Source organism: Marmota flaviventris, chromosome 8 (assembly GCF_047511675.1).
Source record: "Marmota flaviventris isolate mMarFla1 chromosome 8, mMarFla1.hap1, whole genome shotgun sequence".
Taxonomy (NCBI): Eukaryota; Metazoa; Chordata; class Mammalia; order Rodentia; family Sciuridae; genus Marmota; species Marmota flaviventris.
In genome coordinates, this window is record NC_092505.1 from 2991288 (window position 1) to 3008908 (window position 17621).

At 56.8% G+C, this 17621-nt stretch overlaps 1 protein-coding gene across 7 annotated transcripts in view; it reads right to left on the reverse strand.

Annotated features, from left to right (window-relative positions):
• Window positions 1-17621, reverse strand: part of Slc37a1 (solute carrier family 37 member 1) — a 55533-nt gene that overhangs the window by 18242 nt on the left and 19670 nt on the right. For all 7 annotated transcript variants that reach the window (XM_027929194.2, XM_027929196.3, XM_071615008.1 and 4 more), the window contains 6 exons: window positions 14667-14796; window positions 13963-14041; window positions 10727-10862; window positions 8964-9040; window positions 7997-8163; window positions 4704-4741 (listed from right to left, as the gene is read on the reverse strand). In XM_027929194.2, coding sequence (XP_027784995.2) covers window positions 4704-4741; window positions 7997-8163; window positions 8964-9040; window positions 10727-10862; window positions 13963-14041; window positions 14667-14796 — 627 coding nt within the window. The remainder of the gene's footprint in view (window positions 1-4703; window positions 4742-7996; window positions 8164-8963; window positions 9041-10726; window positions 10863-13962; window positions 14042-14666; window positions 14797-17621) is intronic.

A 17621-nucleotide genomic window follows, 5' to 3' on the forward strand; every position in this document is an offset into this window, starting at 1 on the left:
TCATTAGCATCCTCCGACTTGAGGCAGACAGGAAACAACCCCCAGCCTCCAATTCACAGTTCTTGTGATTCAGTTGAAAGGAAAACTTGTTGGGAAATTCAGTTCTGGGCTGGACCATGGCTACCAGTTTGCAGGACATGGGGACAGAGGAGCATGCTAGAAGCACCCGGGGACGTGGCCATGAAGCCCCTGATGTGGGTAACCCCACAGGACAAACACGCTTTCCTCAACAGAAAAATAAACACAGCGACCTATCAATGAGAGGCTCCAGGGACATGCTGGCCAAGGGGCGGACAGACCGTGCTTGGACCTGTTTAAGTACCACACAGAACCCCGCGTGCCACAGCCCGGGCACTGACGGGTGTGGTAACAGAGAACACCTGGGCCTTAAAACCCACGGCAGCACCAGGAGGCGGCACGGTGAGGGCATCATTCAAGCTCAACTGGAGGGTGCAGCTCAGAGTTCACAACCATCACCACGCCCATCTCACAACAGATTTGTCACCTTCAGGAGCAGACCCTCCTGCCCCCAGGCCCTGCCGCCCTGCGCCCACCCATCTGCTCTCCGTTTCTCGAGTTGACTCTTCTGGACATTTCACACGGGGGCTGGGCGCAGCTGAGTGGCACGGCACTGGGACGTGCACGGGGCTGGGGGGTTCACCGTGGAGTGTGTGTGGGTGCTCAGCTCCCAGCTGCCCTGCACCCTGTGCTCTATTCAGCTGCTCACCAGCCGGCACACTGCAGCTGCGACCATGTTGTGGCTACTACACATCATGCAGTAACATCCGCGAGCAAGCTTTATGGAGGACACGAGCTCTCTCCCTGGGGAGGTTCTGGGGAGTGGCACTGCTGCCACACGCAAGCCTACACCTGACTCTTCAAGGAACCGCAGGGCTGGTCCCCACGCGAGGCCATTCACACCTGCACGGCAGTGAGCTCCCACCTCAGGGACACGTTTTGTCTGTCGCTGATCCCAGCCATCCCGTGGGGTGTGGATGCACCTCAGTGGTTCTGAGCACATTTTCCTGATGGCTGGTGATGCTGAGCAGCTATTCGTGTGTTCACGGACCACTTGTATACCTTCCTAGGAGAAATGTCTGTTTGGATCCTTGCACCACTTTTTAACTTGGTTGTCTTTTTTTTTTTTTTTGGTACTAGGATTGAACCCAGGGGTACTTTACCACTAAGCCCCAGCCCCAGCCCTTTTAATCTTTTGAGATAGGGCTTTGCTAAGTTGCTGAGGCTGGCTTTGAACTTGCTACCCTCTGGCTGCAGCCCCCAAGTTGCTGGGACTAGAGGTGTGCACCCCCGTTGTTCCTGGCTAACTGGCTTGTTGTTCGATTCCTGGTTTTTAACAGCTCTTTATATATGCAGGTACAGTCCCTTATCAGACATGATTTGGAAATATTTCCCTCCCCGTTCTGTGGAGCTGTGCTTTCACTTTCTGGGTGGTTCCCTTGGAATGATGCAAGTTTTGATTCTGTGCGTGGCTTGGGTGTGTCCCTTAGGCGCTGCCTGTTGAAGTCCAGCTGCACTGCGAGGTATCTGAGTGTGGAAACTGGACCTAACTGTGCTGTTTGGAGGAGGGGCCCGGGAGGGGTGACTGGGGCGAGATGAGGCCATCGGGCGGAGCCCCACAACGGAATCCTGATGGCTTCCCGAGGACTCATACACAGGCAGGCTGACCCTTGCCCTGCCTGGTGCTGCGGGATCTACCAGCAGGAAGGCTGCTGCCAGAGGCAGCCCTCGACCTTGCACCCCAGAGCCAAGGGCACTAATAACCTCTGTCTTAACACTCACCCGGCCACAGTATTGTGTTACTCACAACAGAAACGGGACAGGTACACCCCTGCACGCTTGGCGTCACACCCGAGGGCACACCAGGAGGTGGCCCGCGGAGAGGGTGAGGGCAACGGGCCCCGCGCGAGCTCAGTGAAGTGCTCAGAGGAGGCTTGGCCTGAAGTCATGAAGACGCACTCCTTGTTTTCTGCCAAGGGTTTTAGCTCCTATTTAGGTCCCTGGTCCACTTTAACTTATGGTGTGGTGCCTCTGTCCCAGCGCCTGTGTTGTGATGACCCTCACTCGCTGGACGCCCAGTGCTCCTGTCACATCGACTGCCCACCAGGACGAGGTCCTCTCTGGGCTTCTCAGTCCCACCCACTGTGCGTCTGCTCAGTTCCGGCAGCACTGCAGGGAGCACTGAAATCAGGGCGATTGTTCTTCCAACTTTGTTCTTTTCCCAGACTGTTTTGGAAATCCTAAAGTTCATCCTGTAATTATTTTAACTTTTTTAGGTTTTTAAATTTCCATAACAAAAACTCTAAAATATTGGAAAAAATAAGGACCACATCATGAACTAACACCTCAGAACACAGCTCCCTCAGAGCCAGTCAGCTCAAAGGTCTTCCTGGTGGCCTGCTTCCTACCTGCCCCCCGCCACACAGAGGAACAGCACTCTGGGTGGGCCAGGCTGCCTCCCTCCTTGCTGGGGCTGTGTCAGGACTGTGTGGCAAGACGGGGCACTCAGTGGGACATGTTCTTAGAAGAGGGAGCGCTGGCCGTCTGCAGAAGCTGATGCAATGTCCCCAGAATCACGCCAACTTCTCCATGACCCAAGGAGCAGCCCCAGGGACAGGGAGGGGAAGAGGAAGAGGAGCCATGCCCTAGGACCAGGCTGTCCCATGCCCTGCGGGCACCTGGGCTCCATGCGAGCTCAGTGAACTGCTCAGAGAAGATTCGAAGAGCAAAATAAAGCAGAGGTGGCAGCCCGGGTGCACGCACACCGCGGGAGAAGAACCTCCCGGGGCCCAGGCCTGCTCTGCGGACTCCTAGGGGCTGGCTCTGAGGAAGACAGGCCCTTCCCCAAGCCCCTGCCCTGCCTGTCCACGTTTCCCATCCCCAGGCCCAGACACTACTGGGGGAAAGCCCGGGCTAGGTGGAGGGGAGCCCGCGTGCGCCCCCCCCAGAGGCTCTTGGAGCTTTCTGGGCACAAACTCAGCTTGAGTCTCTACAAGCCCCAGACCCCGAACCCCAGGCCAAGGCAGGAAGATGGCTTCAGGAACGTCCTCTAGTGACCACAGTTTCAAAAGCCATACTATGTTTAATCTTCCAGAAGATAGTGGCTCTCAAAATTCATTTTCTTACTTTTTTGTTTGTTCGTTTAGTAAAACACCAGAACCCTTTGTTTCAAATGAACTGTAGGCGGAAGCCCTACCAGTCTATTAAGCAGTGGGCGGGAAGGGAGCTCTGGCGCCCTCTCCTGCACGAGGCCAGGACTGCAGCAGGACAGGACAGACGGGATCCTTGCTTCAGTGGGGACAGAGAGCAGACAGGTGAAAAGGACTTCCTGCCCAGTGAAATGTCCACTGAGAGCCGCCAGGCAAGGCCAGGACATGTGCTGCCTTTGCCTGGAGAGGTCTTTGCAGGGGGAGTGTGAGGAGTGATCTGAAGCACAGAGGACTCTGGGGAGGAGCATGGAGGGCCAGGCAGGTGGAGGTGACAAGAGCATGTCCGTACCACAACCCCCAAACCCACGCCAAGAGCAGAACCGACAGGATTGGCACAGGTGGCGTGGAGGCCAGAGGGGCTGGACGAATGCGAGTGTCTGTCCGTGGGTGGTCAGGGGCCCTGGGCCATGATGGGCAATGCCAAGATTAGTGAGTTTATGGGGCAAAATTGAGAGATCTACTCTGGTCGTGCTAGGTCTGAGGGGACAACCAGATGGATCCATGGGAAGCTCAAGTGGACAGTGGGATCAATGACCTTGGAGCTCAGGGACGATGGTGTCAACGCACAACGACTGCTGGGAGCAGCGTGTGAGGCTCTCCTGCAGCGGAAGGCGCACGAGGGCCGAGCAGGCTAAGGAGCGGGCTCTGCAGAGGGGCCACAACACTGCCCAGGCCGTCCAGCCAGTGTGCCACCAGAAAACCAGCAAGGTGAGGTGACCACCACAAGTCCAAGGAGAGTGGTTCATGGAGGGAGGACAGCCCAGCCAAACAGCAGTGTCAGCTCAAGTTGGGTGAGAGGTAATGCCCACCCCATATGACCAGATGCTGCTGGCACCTTGGTGGCCAGTTCAGTGGAGCGGTGGGAGCTCGAGGAGAGGAGGGGACTGGCCTGGAGCAGGACAGAAGGCCAGAGGCCTTTCTTTTAAGATGGCAGTTCATACCACAAGACGCGCCAGGAATGGTATGGGAGTGGGGCTGGATGGAGGTGGGGGGACTGCAGAAGCCCGCCCCCCAGGCCAAACAGGGGAGGGGACAGGAGCCAAGAGGCTGGCCCAAGGCGAGACAGTGACTCCAGAGGGCAGCGGACACGGCAGGGAGGCAGCAGGGTGTGCGCCCTGCTGCAGGGCCGATGGTCACCAGGACAAGGGCCTTCACACGAGCAGAGGTGAAGGGCCACGTGCAACTAACCTGACCAGGAGCACGTCAGTGTACTGGGCAGTCCCGGAGCCCTCTGAGGGGTGAGCTAACCAGCTCACCCAAGTGTTTTTCTCCACTCACGCAGACCCCGGCCCCAGGGCAGAGCCAGGGGGTTGCCCCTCCTGGAGAAGCTCTGCCAGGCCCCTGCCCCTGGCTCCCTCAGTGAGGAATCCAGATGGGCACAGCCACGGCCAGCCAAGAGAGAACCAGGCCCGGGGTGAGGACACCGGCCAATAGCACCCAGGTCCAGAAGGTGACAAGAACTGGAGTGAGCCTTACCATGGACAGGGTGGAGGAGCATCTGATGTCCTTCGGATCTGAAAGAGCAGAGAGGAGGATAGTGTGAGCAATGCTGCCCACGCGCAGGATGGACCAGAGTGGGACCGTGGCCATGCTCCGTGCAGGGCCAGAGGCTGGGCGTCGCTGCTCCACGGGAATGACAGACAGCCGCGCTCCCACAGAAAGCACCCACAGGGACGTGCTCCCCTGCAACCCCTCACCGCCCCGTGCATCCCAGGGCACCACTGCACGCCCGACTCCCAGGAGCGTTTCAGAGGGAGGACAGGCGCCACCTGGGCTCCCACTCCAACAACCATAAGGAAAAGACACGGCTGAGGTCACAGCTGCGGAGGTGAGGGTGCACCTGGCCACCCCCTCCCAGCGTCCCGCCTCTTCACGCTCTGCTGGCCAACTGTCAGAAGCACAATCTGAACCTCAGCGGTGGACACTCGTGCTGGCTGCAGGGACCCAGGTTGGACCAACACTGACTTAAGAAGCTAAGCTCGCGCGTGAGGGCACATTTTCCAAATGCACATCGTGTCTGCAGGAGAAGACGGCATTTATAACTGACGCTTGTTTTTGTGGTGCCGGAGATGGAACCCAGGGCCCCGAGCTACACCCCCACCACGTTTTGTCTTTTAAGAGATTGTGTAAGTGGAAAATATTTAAATGAAACTCAGAAGAACATACCCCAAGGACCCAAGGTGTCCATGGCTGAAGTCAGAGAAAATTAGCGTAGAGGAGCCAGCAGTGGCCACGGCAGCTCTGCCACTTGGCATCTGCTGGACCTTGGGCGGGCCACTCAGCCCTGCCAGGAGAGCTGTGTGAGCACTGCCCAGGGCAGGCATCGGGCTGACCTCTGCAAGAGGTGCCAGAGACGAAGGCTCCATTCTGAGAAGAGGAGCAACGTCACCCTCAGATTCTAATACAAGAGGTGGACCCGGCCAAACGCAGCAGCAAGGGGCAGCAGGGAAGGCACCAAGGGAGCCGTCCTGCCAGAGGCTGATAAGGGCGAGGCCAGGAGGGGCCCATGGCCCGCGCCAGGCCCTGGAGGCAGCCTGGCCAGAGCAGAGGAGGCAGAGGGGCCGCTGGGGCAGTGAGATGAGCCTGGAGGCCCTGGGGTGGTGGGAGATGGGAGCAGACCCAGGAAGTGCCTGAGGGTGCGAGGTGGGGCAGGGGGAGGAGTGGTTCCCTAGGAACAGGAAGCGCTCAATGGCCCTCACGGAACTGCAGAACTTCCTAGTGATGACTAAAAGCCAATATTATGTGCAAGAAAACCCCCTTGGAACTGGGGAATGGGACCAGTGGAGAGAGGAGGAAGCAAAACCGAGTGGGACTTGGGCCCTGCAGCATGGCCTCCTTCCCCTGGGTCCCTGGACAGCCTGTCAGTGACAGTGGGCGCTTCCCTCCCAGAGCCGAGGAGAACAGAGGAGGCCAGAGCTCTGAGGGGCCAGCGGACCACGTCGGTCTAGCCAAACCCCCCAGGAGCCCGCAAGGCCTGTGCTGTGCTCAAGGCCCAGAGGCCCGGACAGTGGAGACAGCGATTCTGCCCCAGTGTAGACGAGGGAGGAGCAAACAGGGCCCCAAGACATGGCAATAGTGGGTGAGGCGGCCCAGCAGGTCACTCTGAACAGGAGGGGTGCGGGGCAGTCCTCCTGCATGACCTGCCCACGCCTCATGCTGTGGGAGTGGAGGCTCATGAAAAGGACACTCCTGTTTAATCACAAAAGACCAAACCAGAGCTTCCTGTCTTGGCACCCTGCTGAGCGGGACAACACCCGTCCAGGATCACTGAGCCTAGGGTGCCACCCGAGGTCCTGGGCCGCGTAGGCATCAGCATACACTCCATTCCACAACGCAGCTCCTCCTGCCCCAGAACTGACCCTTTCACCCACTGAGGACTAGAGGACAGAGCCAGCACGCAGGGGCAGTGGGTACGAGCAGCCTTTCCTGAAATGCCAGTGGCATGCCGTTAGTTAGCTGCCACACGCTAGCATGCTGGACAGCAGGTCAGAAGGCCTGCCTGTGCCACAGGACACCTGCTGAAGTGGCTGAGCATTGACACAGGATGGGTGGGGCCGGGTGGGGCCGGGGGCATGCCTATGAACTCGACATCTGAATTTTCCTTTCCATTTTTATCTACATAGAAGCCTGGACCCGGAGTCTCAAAACCGTAACTTGGTTGGATGCTGGTTATTTTAAAAATTAAAAGGTTAGTTTTGGAGCCAGACACAGTGGTGCACGCCTGTAATCCCAGCGCTTAGGAGGCTGAGGCAGGAGGATCACAAGTTTAAAGCCAGCCTCAGCAACTTAGCAAGGCCTTAAGCAACTCAGTGAGACCCTGACTCTAAATAAAAAAATAAAAAAAATGTGGCTCATGGGTTAAGCAGCCTCGGTTCAATCTCTGGTACCAAACAAACGAACAAGGTTAGCTTTGCCAACAACGACGAAAAGTGAGAAGAGAAGACACAATCATTTTTTGGAAGATGAGCTGGCATCTTGGAGTGCCCAACCCAGGCAGAGAAACCTAACTTGCGCCCCGTGCCTGGGGAGGTCAAGTGGGCCTGTCCTGCCACGTGAGCTCTCTACGCTGGTATTCTGCTTCAAGTCAATCAAAGAGCGAAGTGCCAAACATCTATCAGAACAGCTTGCAAGGCTAGAACAGCTGGCATCTCTGTCACGCATGATCGTTCGAATCCTTGTCCTGCCGGATCTCTACTTAGAAAATCACTTTCAAAATCAGTTAAATGAAAAGCTTAGTATTGACTCTGGAATGGAAAGTCTTGGTTTTCCGGTAGATACTCTAGCTAATTAAGACATCCAGCCTTAGGTCATGCCATGGTTTATAGCATTGTTCTAGATACAGCTTATCACAAAGCAAATAAGCCGGCAAGGTCCACTGCCATTTGTGGAGGAAAGGCTGGGGTGAGCAGGGGCGGCCACGTTGGCTGGCCTCCCCCAGGCCTGAGTGCCATGGCAGCCGGAGGAGGAGAAGAGTCCTGGACACTATGCCTGAGGCCGAGGGAGGAGGCAGGGGCAGGAGGGCAGAAGGAGGGATTTCTACCGTGGTCACCCCAGAAACCAGGAAACGGTGGGAGATCCAGCAAGACCAGGAGGGGGCTGGGCACCGGGTAGGCCTGTATACGAACAGGAAGTCTCATGAGCCAGGGGACAGCAGTGTGAGGGTGCATGCAGGGAGCCGGGCAGCAGCCCACACCCACCTTGCCCCTGACCCTCCAGGCAGGCGAAGCTGGGACCCTCTCCTAGCCGCCTCCAGGGCCAGGCATACTTACGCTCAATAAGGAAGAGAAAGCACACTATCCCCATGGCTGCCACGATGGCCCCAGGCACGATGAAGGACAGGCCCCAGCACGTGGACACCCAGTAGCCAGCAATCAAGGAGCCCAGAATGTTGCCCACGGAGGTGTGGGAGTTCCAGGCGCCCATGATCAGCCCTCGCCTGCAACACAAGACCAGCACAGTGAGTGCCCAGAAGCTGGGCCGGTCCTGGGGCAGGGCGCCTGAGTGGGTAGGAAGAGCCTTCCCCAGGGCGCAGGACCAAGAGGCCGACCAGAGCAGCCGGCTTTCGTTCTGCCACAGGCTACGTAAGACACATTCCATTTCTCTCTCAGAGCTTCTTTATTCTACGATTAAAAAGAAGAAAGAGGCCCTTTCCTGAAGTCCTTGGAAGGCCCAGGATTTAACTCCACAGGCTCAACCCAGACTCAGGAGGAGCCATCGGGTAAGGAAAGCTGTGGTGCCGCAGGCCAGGTGCCTGGAGCATGTGCCTCGCTAGCTCCCTTCCTCCCTTACGAACCTGCAGCCTGGCTGTGCTGTCCGTTCTCGTGGACATCGCCAAGCGACCCTGCGCTGCAGTCAAATCACCAGAGTTGGGCCCCAGCCCTGTTTCTGATGCACTGGGTGACCTGGGTCAGGACTTCTCCAACTGCCACGTTAAAATGTCAATTTGGCATCCAAACAGCTGGATGGGTCCCTGGACTCTGCATTTCCCACGGCTCCTGGAAGGCTGGGTGAGGCTACATCCAGGGGGTGGCCATCAGAGTGACCCCTGGTGTAGTCCAAATGACACACACTGGAACCACCCACACAGCCAGAGGTGGGGCTCTACCCACTGACGGGGTAGCCCCCGCCTTGGACTTGAAGGTTCCAATCATCTTACTTTAAAGAAAGTTGGGAAGCGGGTGGTCTGGTTTCCATCAGCATATTTTAAACATAGGCCCCGTGGCTGCATTTTCTCACCTTCCTTTCCCAAACCAGTTGCTGAGGCAGGTGACAACGCTGGGCCAGCCGGTGGTCTGCACCAGTCCGTTGAGGATCTGCAGGGAGTGAGAGGAGGCGTGAGCATGCGCGGCCCCTCAGGCGGGCTCCCCCAGCTGCCGCACCCTTCCCCTGGGTCTTGGGACACTGCAGGGCCTCTCGCAAAAGCAGACAACACCTTGTTTCCTGTGTGCACGCCCCTTGGCAGCCAAAGTTGTATTTTTTTAGTGCTGGGAAGGGACCCAGAGCCTTGTGCATGCTAAGTACGCACTCTACCACCCGTCTACACCCCAGCCCTTAAACGCAAAGTTAAAATTTCATATTTATAGTGTTTAAGTTATAAGATTTAAGGCATATATATGTAGTTTCTATACATAGGATACCTATATAAATGTAGCTTAAAATCTATACAGTTTAAACTCTCTAGTATATATTTTAGGTGAGACTTCCAACGTGCACGTCGTGGAAATGTTAGAGTACTAGGGAAGAGCAGGAAGCACCAGGCAGGACACTGCCAGGAACAGCTCCCGCTCACAGCTCAGGGCTGAGCTTCCCAGGCTCTGTGCAATCTAAAAATTTTATGAAGAGAGAAAATGCTTCTTCTTTTTATAGAACTCTTTATGAACCGTACCATTAAGAGGCTTAGAAAGGCCCATCTTCCCTCCCTGTGCCGCGAGACGGCTGCTAGCCTCTGCAGGGACCACACTGCACTCAGCGCCTGGGGAGCACTCCTGTCCCCGTGGTTTCATGAAGGGACTTGGGGCATGTACTGGTGCTGGGCACTGGAACCACCCTCTAAGGCCACAGGAGTCAAGTCCAGCCCGGTGCCGCCCATCGACCTGCAGCTGCCCTGCCTGGCCAGGCTCGGCCTTCAGGCCTGAACACATGGGGACTCTGGGAACTGCTTTTCCTTCCTTCCAACTTTCTGTATTACTGTGGCCCAAGGGCTCCGCGTCTGAGGACTCGACCACCCACAGGGCCAGCCTGCAGCCAGGCCTGCAGGAGCACGCAGGGCCTTCTTCTTGTCGCAGGGCCTTCTTCTTGTCGTTGTGCGCTCCTGCAGTTGTTGACGTGGGAGTGAGCACGTGCCCTGTCTGAGGGATGTGGGTAATCTGGAGGTGACTGAAGCCCACGAGAGTGTGGGCAGCTTCTGAGCAAACCCCTGCCGTTTCACAGAGGGGACCCGAGCAGGTGTGGGTTCTGGTCACTGCAGGGGGTTTGGGGCCACTCCCCACGGATGCTGGGAACGGCCGTGTGTGAGCATGAATCACTTTTGTAATTAAACAGCCAAACCTTTTGAAGTATTGTGGCAAAATCGTGAAAAACAGAATGAAATACAGCTTGCTTGGATGATTTTCTAACTCCCCGTGGAGAAGCCCAGAAGAATCACAGAACCAGAGGGGCGTCGCTATTCCCAGTGGGCAACACCACAGGACCGTGGGGAGGCTGGAGCCAGAGATTCCCGAGGTCCAGAGATCCCGGAAGGGGCCCAGAGAGAAGGGCAAAGCCAGGCCTCCCTCTCCTACACCTGCAGGATCCCGCCTTTCCTCTCAAACCCCTGCCTGCTGCCAAGGCCCCCAAAGTCAGCCTTTCCATCTCTGCTGGCCACACCCCATGTCCCCCAACTCCCAAGTGGTCAGATGTCATGAGACAGAGCATCTCAAGTTTACCCAGGTCAGGGCAGAGTGACTCCGAAGGGCTTCGTTTTAACTGCCCTGGCCTGTCACCGGAACCCCGACCCTTACCTGCGTGACCACGTAGAATCCGAAACTGTGGATGTTGTAGAAGTATCCCAACCCAAACAGGGAGGTGAAGGCCCCGCTGGCCAGCATCCCGAACGTCAGGTAGTACCTGATGGGCAGGCGCTCCCCTATTATGCCACTGAGGAGGGGAAGGAAAGGTGACGTAAGGAACCAGACACACCCCGCCCAGACGCCGCTGTGTCCCCCGGGTGCTGCGCGCTGCTCCCTGAGCTTCCAGAATTCGAAGCTCAGTGATTCCCAGGAAGCCTGGACACTGCTGTTCCCCGTGGAACGTTCACTCCCTCGCCCGAAAAGGCCATGGCAGACCTTGGGAGACGCCCCGTTTCTAGCAAAAGTCACTAACCGTCAAGTAACAAATTCACACACTGTCACTCACCTGTGACACTGCCAGCTACACAAACAAAACTGGTCCTGCTAGTCGATCCCGCTTTAATACAAACAATGTCCACTCAACTAACAGAGTCATTTAAATCCCAACTGCCAAGCTAAGACGGACACCATGGAAGGGGACAGTGACGCAGAGCAAGTCCCTCCCCCATGAATGTGCCAGGCTCCAGCCACCACGTCCAGCCACAGCGACCTGCGCCTGTGTCATTTTCTCACCCTACAGAGGAAGGTCTGAGGCCCAGGGTAGACTTCCCTGATCCTCCAAAGCAGCGACAGGACTCGGGGACAAGAGCCATTTTCCAGATGAGACCAACAGGCATGAGTCCGGCACGTAAGGGGCACTCTACACAGAGCCACAATGGCGGTGGACGGTGTGGCAAGACTCAGTTCACGCCAGGGCAGGTGCCAAACAGGCTGTGGCTCACACTGCCTCATGTCACACTCTTTAGGATTTTACGGGGACTGTCACTAAGGAGCTACAGTGTAACCTGAGTGAGTAAAAGGCCAGAGGCACCACAGGTGATGTGAGCCCCATGCAACCATTAAATGCCAGGGACCCGCTTTACGTCACATAGTCACTCTAGGAATACTGCCCGGTGACCCCCTGGACTTAACTGCAACATTACCTTTTATCACCTAAACCCAACGTCAGAGAGCTCTTCCTCCCGAGACGACCAGGCACACAGATCTACACAGGCCATGCGGACCACCTTCTCAACACTGACTCAGGGGCAGCAAGTTAAGAGGCCAAGTACATCCAGGTCAATGTCGGCTGAGCAGAACCGACCACACACAGACTCAGATCACTCCGGAGCTCCGGGGGGGTGCTTCACCTCGCTTCCTTCAGAGGCTAGGAACACGGCCCAGAGAGGCTGGCTAGGCTGCCCAGAAGGGCCCCGAGAGCAGGTGCCGTCCGCTGGGGCTTAGACGCAGCCTGTCGTCTTGCTCCCCAACGTGGGGTCCATATTTGATGTCCACTTGAAAGGTTTTTAAGAGCAGGTCTGATGGCGTGGACACCACTCCACATTATAAGAACTCACTCAGGGGTTCAGGCCCACTCTGCAGCTGCTGGACCTTCCAGGAGTGACCTGGGCCCACGGACATGCTGCATATGGATATACCAAACCAAGAAACACCCACTGCCGAGACCTTGGGTAGTGGCTCCACAGCCAGCTGAGCGGGCCACAGTGCCAGGCGGTCACACTAACCGGCCTGGCAGGGAGGCAGCGCACGCCCTGCCTCAGATGTGAGACTGCAGCGCGCATCTCATGCTAGAGAGAGCTTCCTTTCAATGGCCTCATTGAGGAACTGGATGAAAAGTCATCTTTGCCATAAATAAGCAACAATAAAACCACCTTCCCTTGTGCCAGGGCTTCTGAAGACAGCTCCTTGGATTTGTGGGGCGAGAGGCACTGGAGTGAGGAGTCTCCTGTGTCTTACAGGACGTATAACCGCATCCCTGGTCTCTGTCCACAAATGCCAGAAGCACCCTCTTACCTTCCTGTGACAACCACAAATGTCACCAGACATTACTAAATGTCCCCTAGGGGACAAAATCACCCTTGGCTGAAAGTCGGATTTAAACACTGCTTTCTAGTAACCAAGAAAAGCACTCTGGCCTTGGGTCTTTAGAACTACAGATGGTTTGAATCCAGCATAACTGCAGTCTTCATAACATGAACACATCTGACCTCTGAGGGTGTCTGGCCAGCTCAGGCCCCGAGCAGGCCCAAGGCCATACCACCTTGCCCTCCGGCTGGCCCCTGTCCTGCCGCACTGCATGCTGGGCTTCTGAATCCTTACTGTTTGCTGTTCATTCAAAGCGCGCTACAGCGCTGAGCATGGGGACATCGCAGACAGGGGCTGCGAAGGTGCTCACCGGGGCACTGGCCACCACAGGGCTGAGCCAGGAGGGGCCTGGGTCTTGATCCCAGGCTCTAGGGGGGGCCACAGGGAAGGAGCTAAACATTTACAGGCTTCCCTGAGGTTCTCAGAGCTCTGAAGATCTGCCGTGGACAACAGCCTCTTGGCTCCAACACCTTAGTGCCTGCTATGTGCCCCACCAGCCCCCGCTGGACTAATGGAATAGCTTAGGTCAGCCAGCCACAGCCTGCACCTGCGGGGCACCTAGTCCCTACCTAGGGCCAGGCCCTCACGGCCCTGCACTGTTCTGAGCCCCAGGGGTCTACCCGCTTCATCCTCACCAATTATAATGCAAGAACTATGATCTCCCCCAGTTTTAAAGGAGAAACTAAGGCCCCCAAAGGTGCGGTCACTTGCCCAAGGCCACACTGTGGCAGGTGGTGAAGCAGGGGCTCATCTCCAAGCCCTGTCCCCACTCCAGCTGCAGCTGAATGTGGTGCTGCCCCTGGGCTCTGATTCTGTTTGGGGCCAAACTGGGCACCAGGGGAGGTGTCCACACAAGCTGCCTCAGCCGTCCCAACCAGAGAGTCACTTGGTCTGTGCACAGAGGGCAGCCACGGAAACCTCTGAGAGGATGCACTCTGCCAAGCATCCCATGGGACCTCCAGTGTCCCTTGCTCTGTGACCACAGCCCAGGACTGGCAGGATTCACAGTACGTTCTGACCACCAGGTCCAGGAGAGCTGAGGACAGCCTGTGTCCAGTTGATGGAAATCCTGGGACACTGCTCTGAGGTCCCACCTTGTGGACACAGTGCTGGACACTTGCTTTTGACTCATCCTTGCCTTAGGGAGATACCAGGAGGGAAGCCACTGTGTGCAGGGCCCTGTGCCTCCCACTCCTGTGTACTTCCATGCCCTGGGAACGTTTCCATACCGGGGATGCATCCGGAAACTCAAGCAGACCTACCTCAGGTACATCCCAATAGCATAGGCGCACAGGAAGGAGTAGTCCAGGGCCCCGAGCAGCTGCTGATAGTTGTTCTTATCTACACAGATTGGAAAATCAACAGGAAATGCTCAGCATAGCTTAGTTTAGTTCTGGAGCAGTGCTACAAAATACAAAACAACTCTTCTCGAAATCCAAATCCGGGGGTGCTCAGGAAGTAGGAGGGCTGGTTCTGAACACAGAAAGCTTGGTAGCCCAAATTTTGTTCAATTTTTTTGCAAAGAAAAATCAAGTGTCATATTTTCAAGTTATCCCTAAATATGCACCTTCTGGTTCAGACACGATCCCCCCTGTTCCCGGGCGCAGGTGTCAGGTCACCTGGTGTTTGAATGTCCCTGGCTTGACCTCAGCCTCCCACACCAGGTCCTCTCTCTCTTCTTCCCACCCAAAGATGGATGCCCTGCAGGCCCTCACTTCCAAGTGGGACAAATGCAAAATATAAAAGATCTTTAGGTTTCCTGAGCACTGGAGAACTGTATCAGGGTGGCAAGTGCTGTCACCACAGACGTGGTGGCCACACTGTGATGGCTGCTGTTTGCCAGGACAGGGCTGGCATGGACACACCCTCACGCCTGAGAACAGCATTCAAATCAGCAAGGCCGGAGAGCTGCGACAGGACAGGCCCAGGGGTACCTGGATACCGGGTGGGCTGACGCTCAACTCACCAAACGGGGCCCAGCCGCAGTCAGTCTCGTTGTCCGGGAGCTGGCGAGGGGGCCTGTGGCCGGCGCTGCTGCTCTGGCCACTGAAGCTGGGCTCAGCCTCACCCCCAGCACAGTGCTTATGCAGCTCACCCTAGGGAGGAAGGCAGCACAGAGCAGGACTAGTGTCCTGAGAGGCTCGGCCTGGGCTGTCCCTCGTCCTAGGGCAACGGCCTCCTCAGGCAGAAATGAGGCCCACTGGGGAGGGGTCCGCAAGGGCCTCGGGAGCCGCTGTGGGGACGCTCACCAGCAGTCCCACTCCTACACCCACGTGTAACTAACGAGCATTCACACAGCCACCAAGAGGCGGGTGTCCTCGGGGTCGAGGCCGAGGATGGCCTGCCATTCCCTTCACTGCCCACGAGGGAAGCAGCAGGTCCGTTTTGTCGGATGCAGACAACTGTACAACCACAAGAAAGAAGAACACGCCCCAGGCCGTGCCACAGTGAGGACGAGGCTCACAAACACGATATTAAGAAGCTCCCTCTGAATGATTCCATCTCTATGAAGAAAAGGCAGATGAGTGCACAGGGCTGGCTGTGAGACTTGTGGTTCCCAGAGGAGGGTCAAGGAGACAGAGACAGGGGGCCTTCAGGGAGCTGGACGGGGCCGGATCCCTGACCTGGGTGCTGGACACCCAGATGCAGGCCAAGGTTTGTCAGCCAGACACCCAACACCTGTGTAGTTTACTATGGACAAATCATACCCCAGTTTTAAAATCATGCCTGGGTTAGGAGGCCACCAGTCCACCACGGGGTCATCAAGACCAGCAAGCAACCCTGGGGCGAAGGAGGGCGAGGTAGGGAGCTTGCCAAATGACTGCCGGGGGAGCAGGTCACTCACTGTCCTGCTTCAGCGTCCCCCAGTGCAGTCAGGCCGCTGCTCACTTGCACAACAGTCACTGGGATGGTGATGGTGAGCACCACGGCTTAGCACAGCACTCGGGCTGCAGACACGGGGACAGGCAAGTTGTGGTCAGGAGGCAGAGAGGGGACGCGGGCAGGGGCTTCCTGCCACATTCCCTAGAACAACCGTCACAGCTGGGGCCACCTGGTTGTGGGGAAACTGAGGAACAAGCAACTTGCTCTGTCACATGGTGGCCCCTCCCGGGTGGCCTCTGCACTCTCTCCTGACCTGCGGCTTCTTTAATAAGAGCTCAGATGTACCAGTCCACCAGGTGTGAGCAAGGGCAGGAAGGAGGGGTCCTTGTGGTCAGGGAAGTGTCCCTCGGGGGGACCTCAGTAAGCTGGAGCCTGAGAGGCAGGGCTGACATGGCATGGAAAGCTGGCTTCACCATGGGGCACCGCAGAGGGCAAGGGGCCACTCTGGTCACCAGTAGGTGGCAGCCAGAAGTCCTGTCCACCTCCTTCAGGAGGGAGCAGTCCCCTCTGAAAGGCAGCCCTTGCCCGCCATGGCCAGCCAGGGTGGACACCAGGTCCACAGCCTGCTTACCTGGATACCAGTGACTGAGCCCTGGCAGGGTCCATGCACACGGCTGCTCTGGGTAACATGCTCCGCCATCACCACCGGGCTGCCCGTCACTTAAACACTGCCCTAAAACCAGCCCAGAGCTCCGCTTCACACACGCAATGTCCTCACCTCCAAACAGCTTTCCTGGGCCGCACCGGCCTCCCCGTCTGGCTAATCCACGCTATCACCTGCCTGCTTCCCCCTGGGCCACCTGCCCCACCCAGGGATCAGGAGCGACCTGAGGGTTCCTGTGCCTTCCTTTCCCTGCCCCTCCCCTGATTCATATGCCCTCTGCTCCTCCAGAAGTCGGGTGTCCCTGCCACCCTCCCCAGCCTCTTCTTACAGCAGCTGAGAAGCCCACCTCGTCACAGCCTGCAGGCTCTCCTGTCCAGCTCCCTGACAAAAGGACAGAAGGGCACACTGCCAGGACAAGGGGAACTGTCTGCAGGGCTAACCTGAGGTGTCTGACGCAGCCTTAGGCAGAAGCAAGAAAATGGGATTCTGCAGACCACCGCCTGGTACACCATTTTCACTCCTTCATCATGTAACGTTCTGGGGAGGACCACCCCCAGAAAATACAACAGGGTAGAAGTGATCTATTTATTCACATGCCAGCAGAAAAAGCTTCCTGGCGCTGTCACCTGAGGAGCATGGCCGGACATCTGGTCAGGGGCACAGGCTTCGTCTGCAGACAGGCAGCCGCTGTGGACCACTGTGCCTGTCCTGCCCTGGGCGACCGCAGCTGCACTCCCAGCTCTGGAGCTGGCATGACAGTGTCTGAGTCCCAGGGCTGCTGTAAAGACGGGTCATGGACAGACAGCACCTCTCTGCGTCACTGGCCCTTGACAGGGCCCAGGATCAGGCAGCTGTACTGGGGCTTTCAGTAGGTGTTCCCAGAATACTGTCCAAACACCCTGACGACTGGAGTTCTTCCACACGCCACCACCGACAGGGGAAGGCTCCCAGTGTGCCGGCTGAGCTCAGAAAGCCATCTGTGTGACCTGAACCCGCATCTGTGAATTCTAACAAACTTGAATGTGGTTCACGCATCTCTTGGAGTGTGGATTCCGGGCCTGTGAACTGCCTGCTCATCCCCCTCGTCCACTGTTCCTCTGGGTTTCCTAACTTCATACTCCTAAGACACGCAGTCTTGTTCTTGGATTTTTGTTTTGTATTTATTACATTTAAATATGTGATCACCCATTTATTATTATTAGTTATAATTATTATCAAGATAGGGAGTGAACTTTTTGTCCTGTAGATGAATACCCAGTTGTGCCAACACCAGCACTAAGTAAGCTACGCTGAGCAGGCGTGGGGCTGGGGGGAGTGTGTGCAGATCCAGCACGGGGGCCTGGCTTCCATCCCCACACCCAAACCAGGTACATAAACACCTACGCTTTTCTCATCACCTTCAAATACGCCATATTCTCTATTTTGTGGACCATT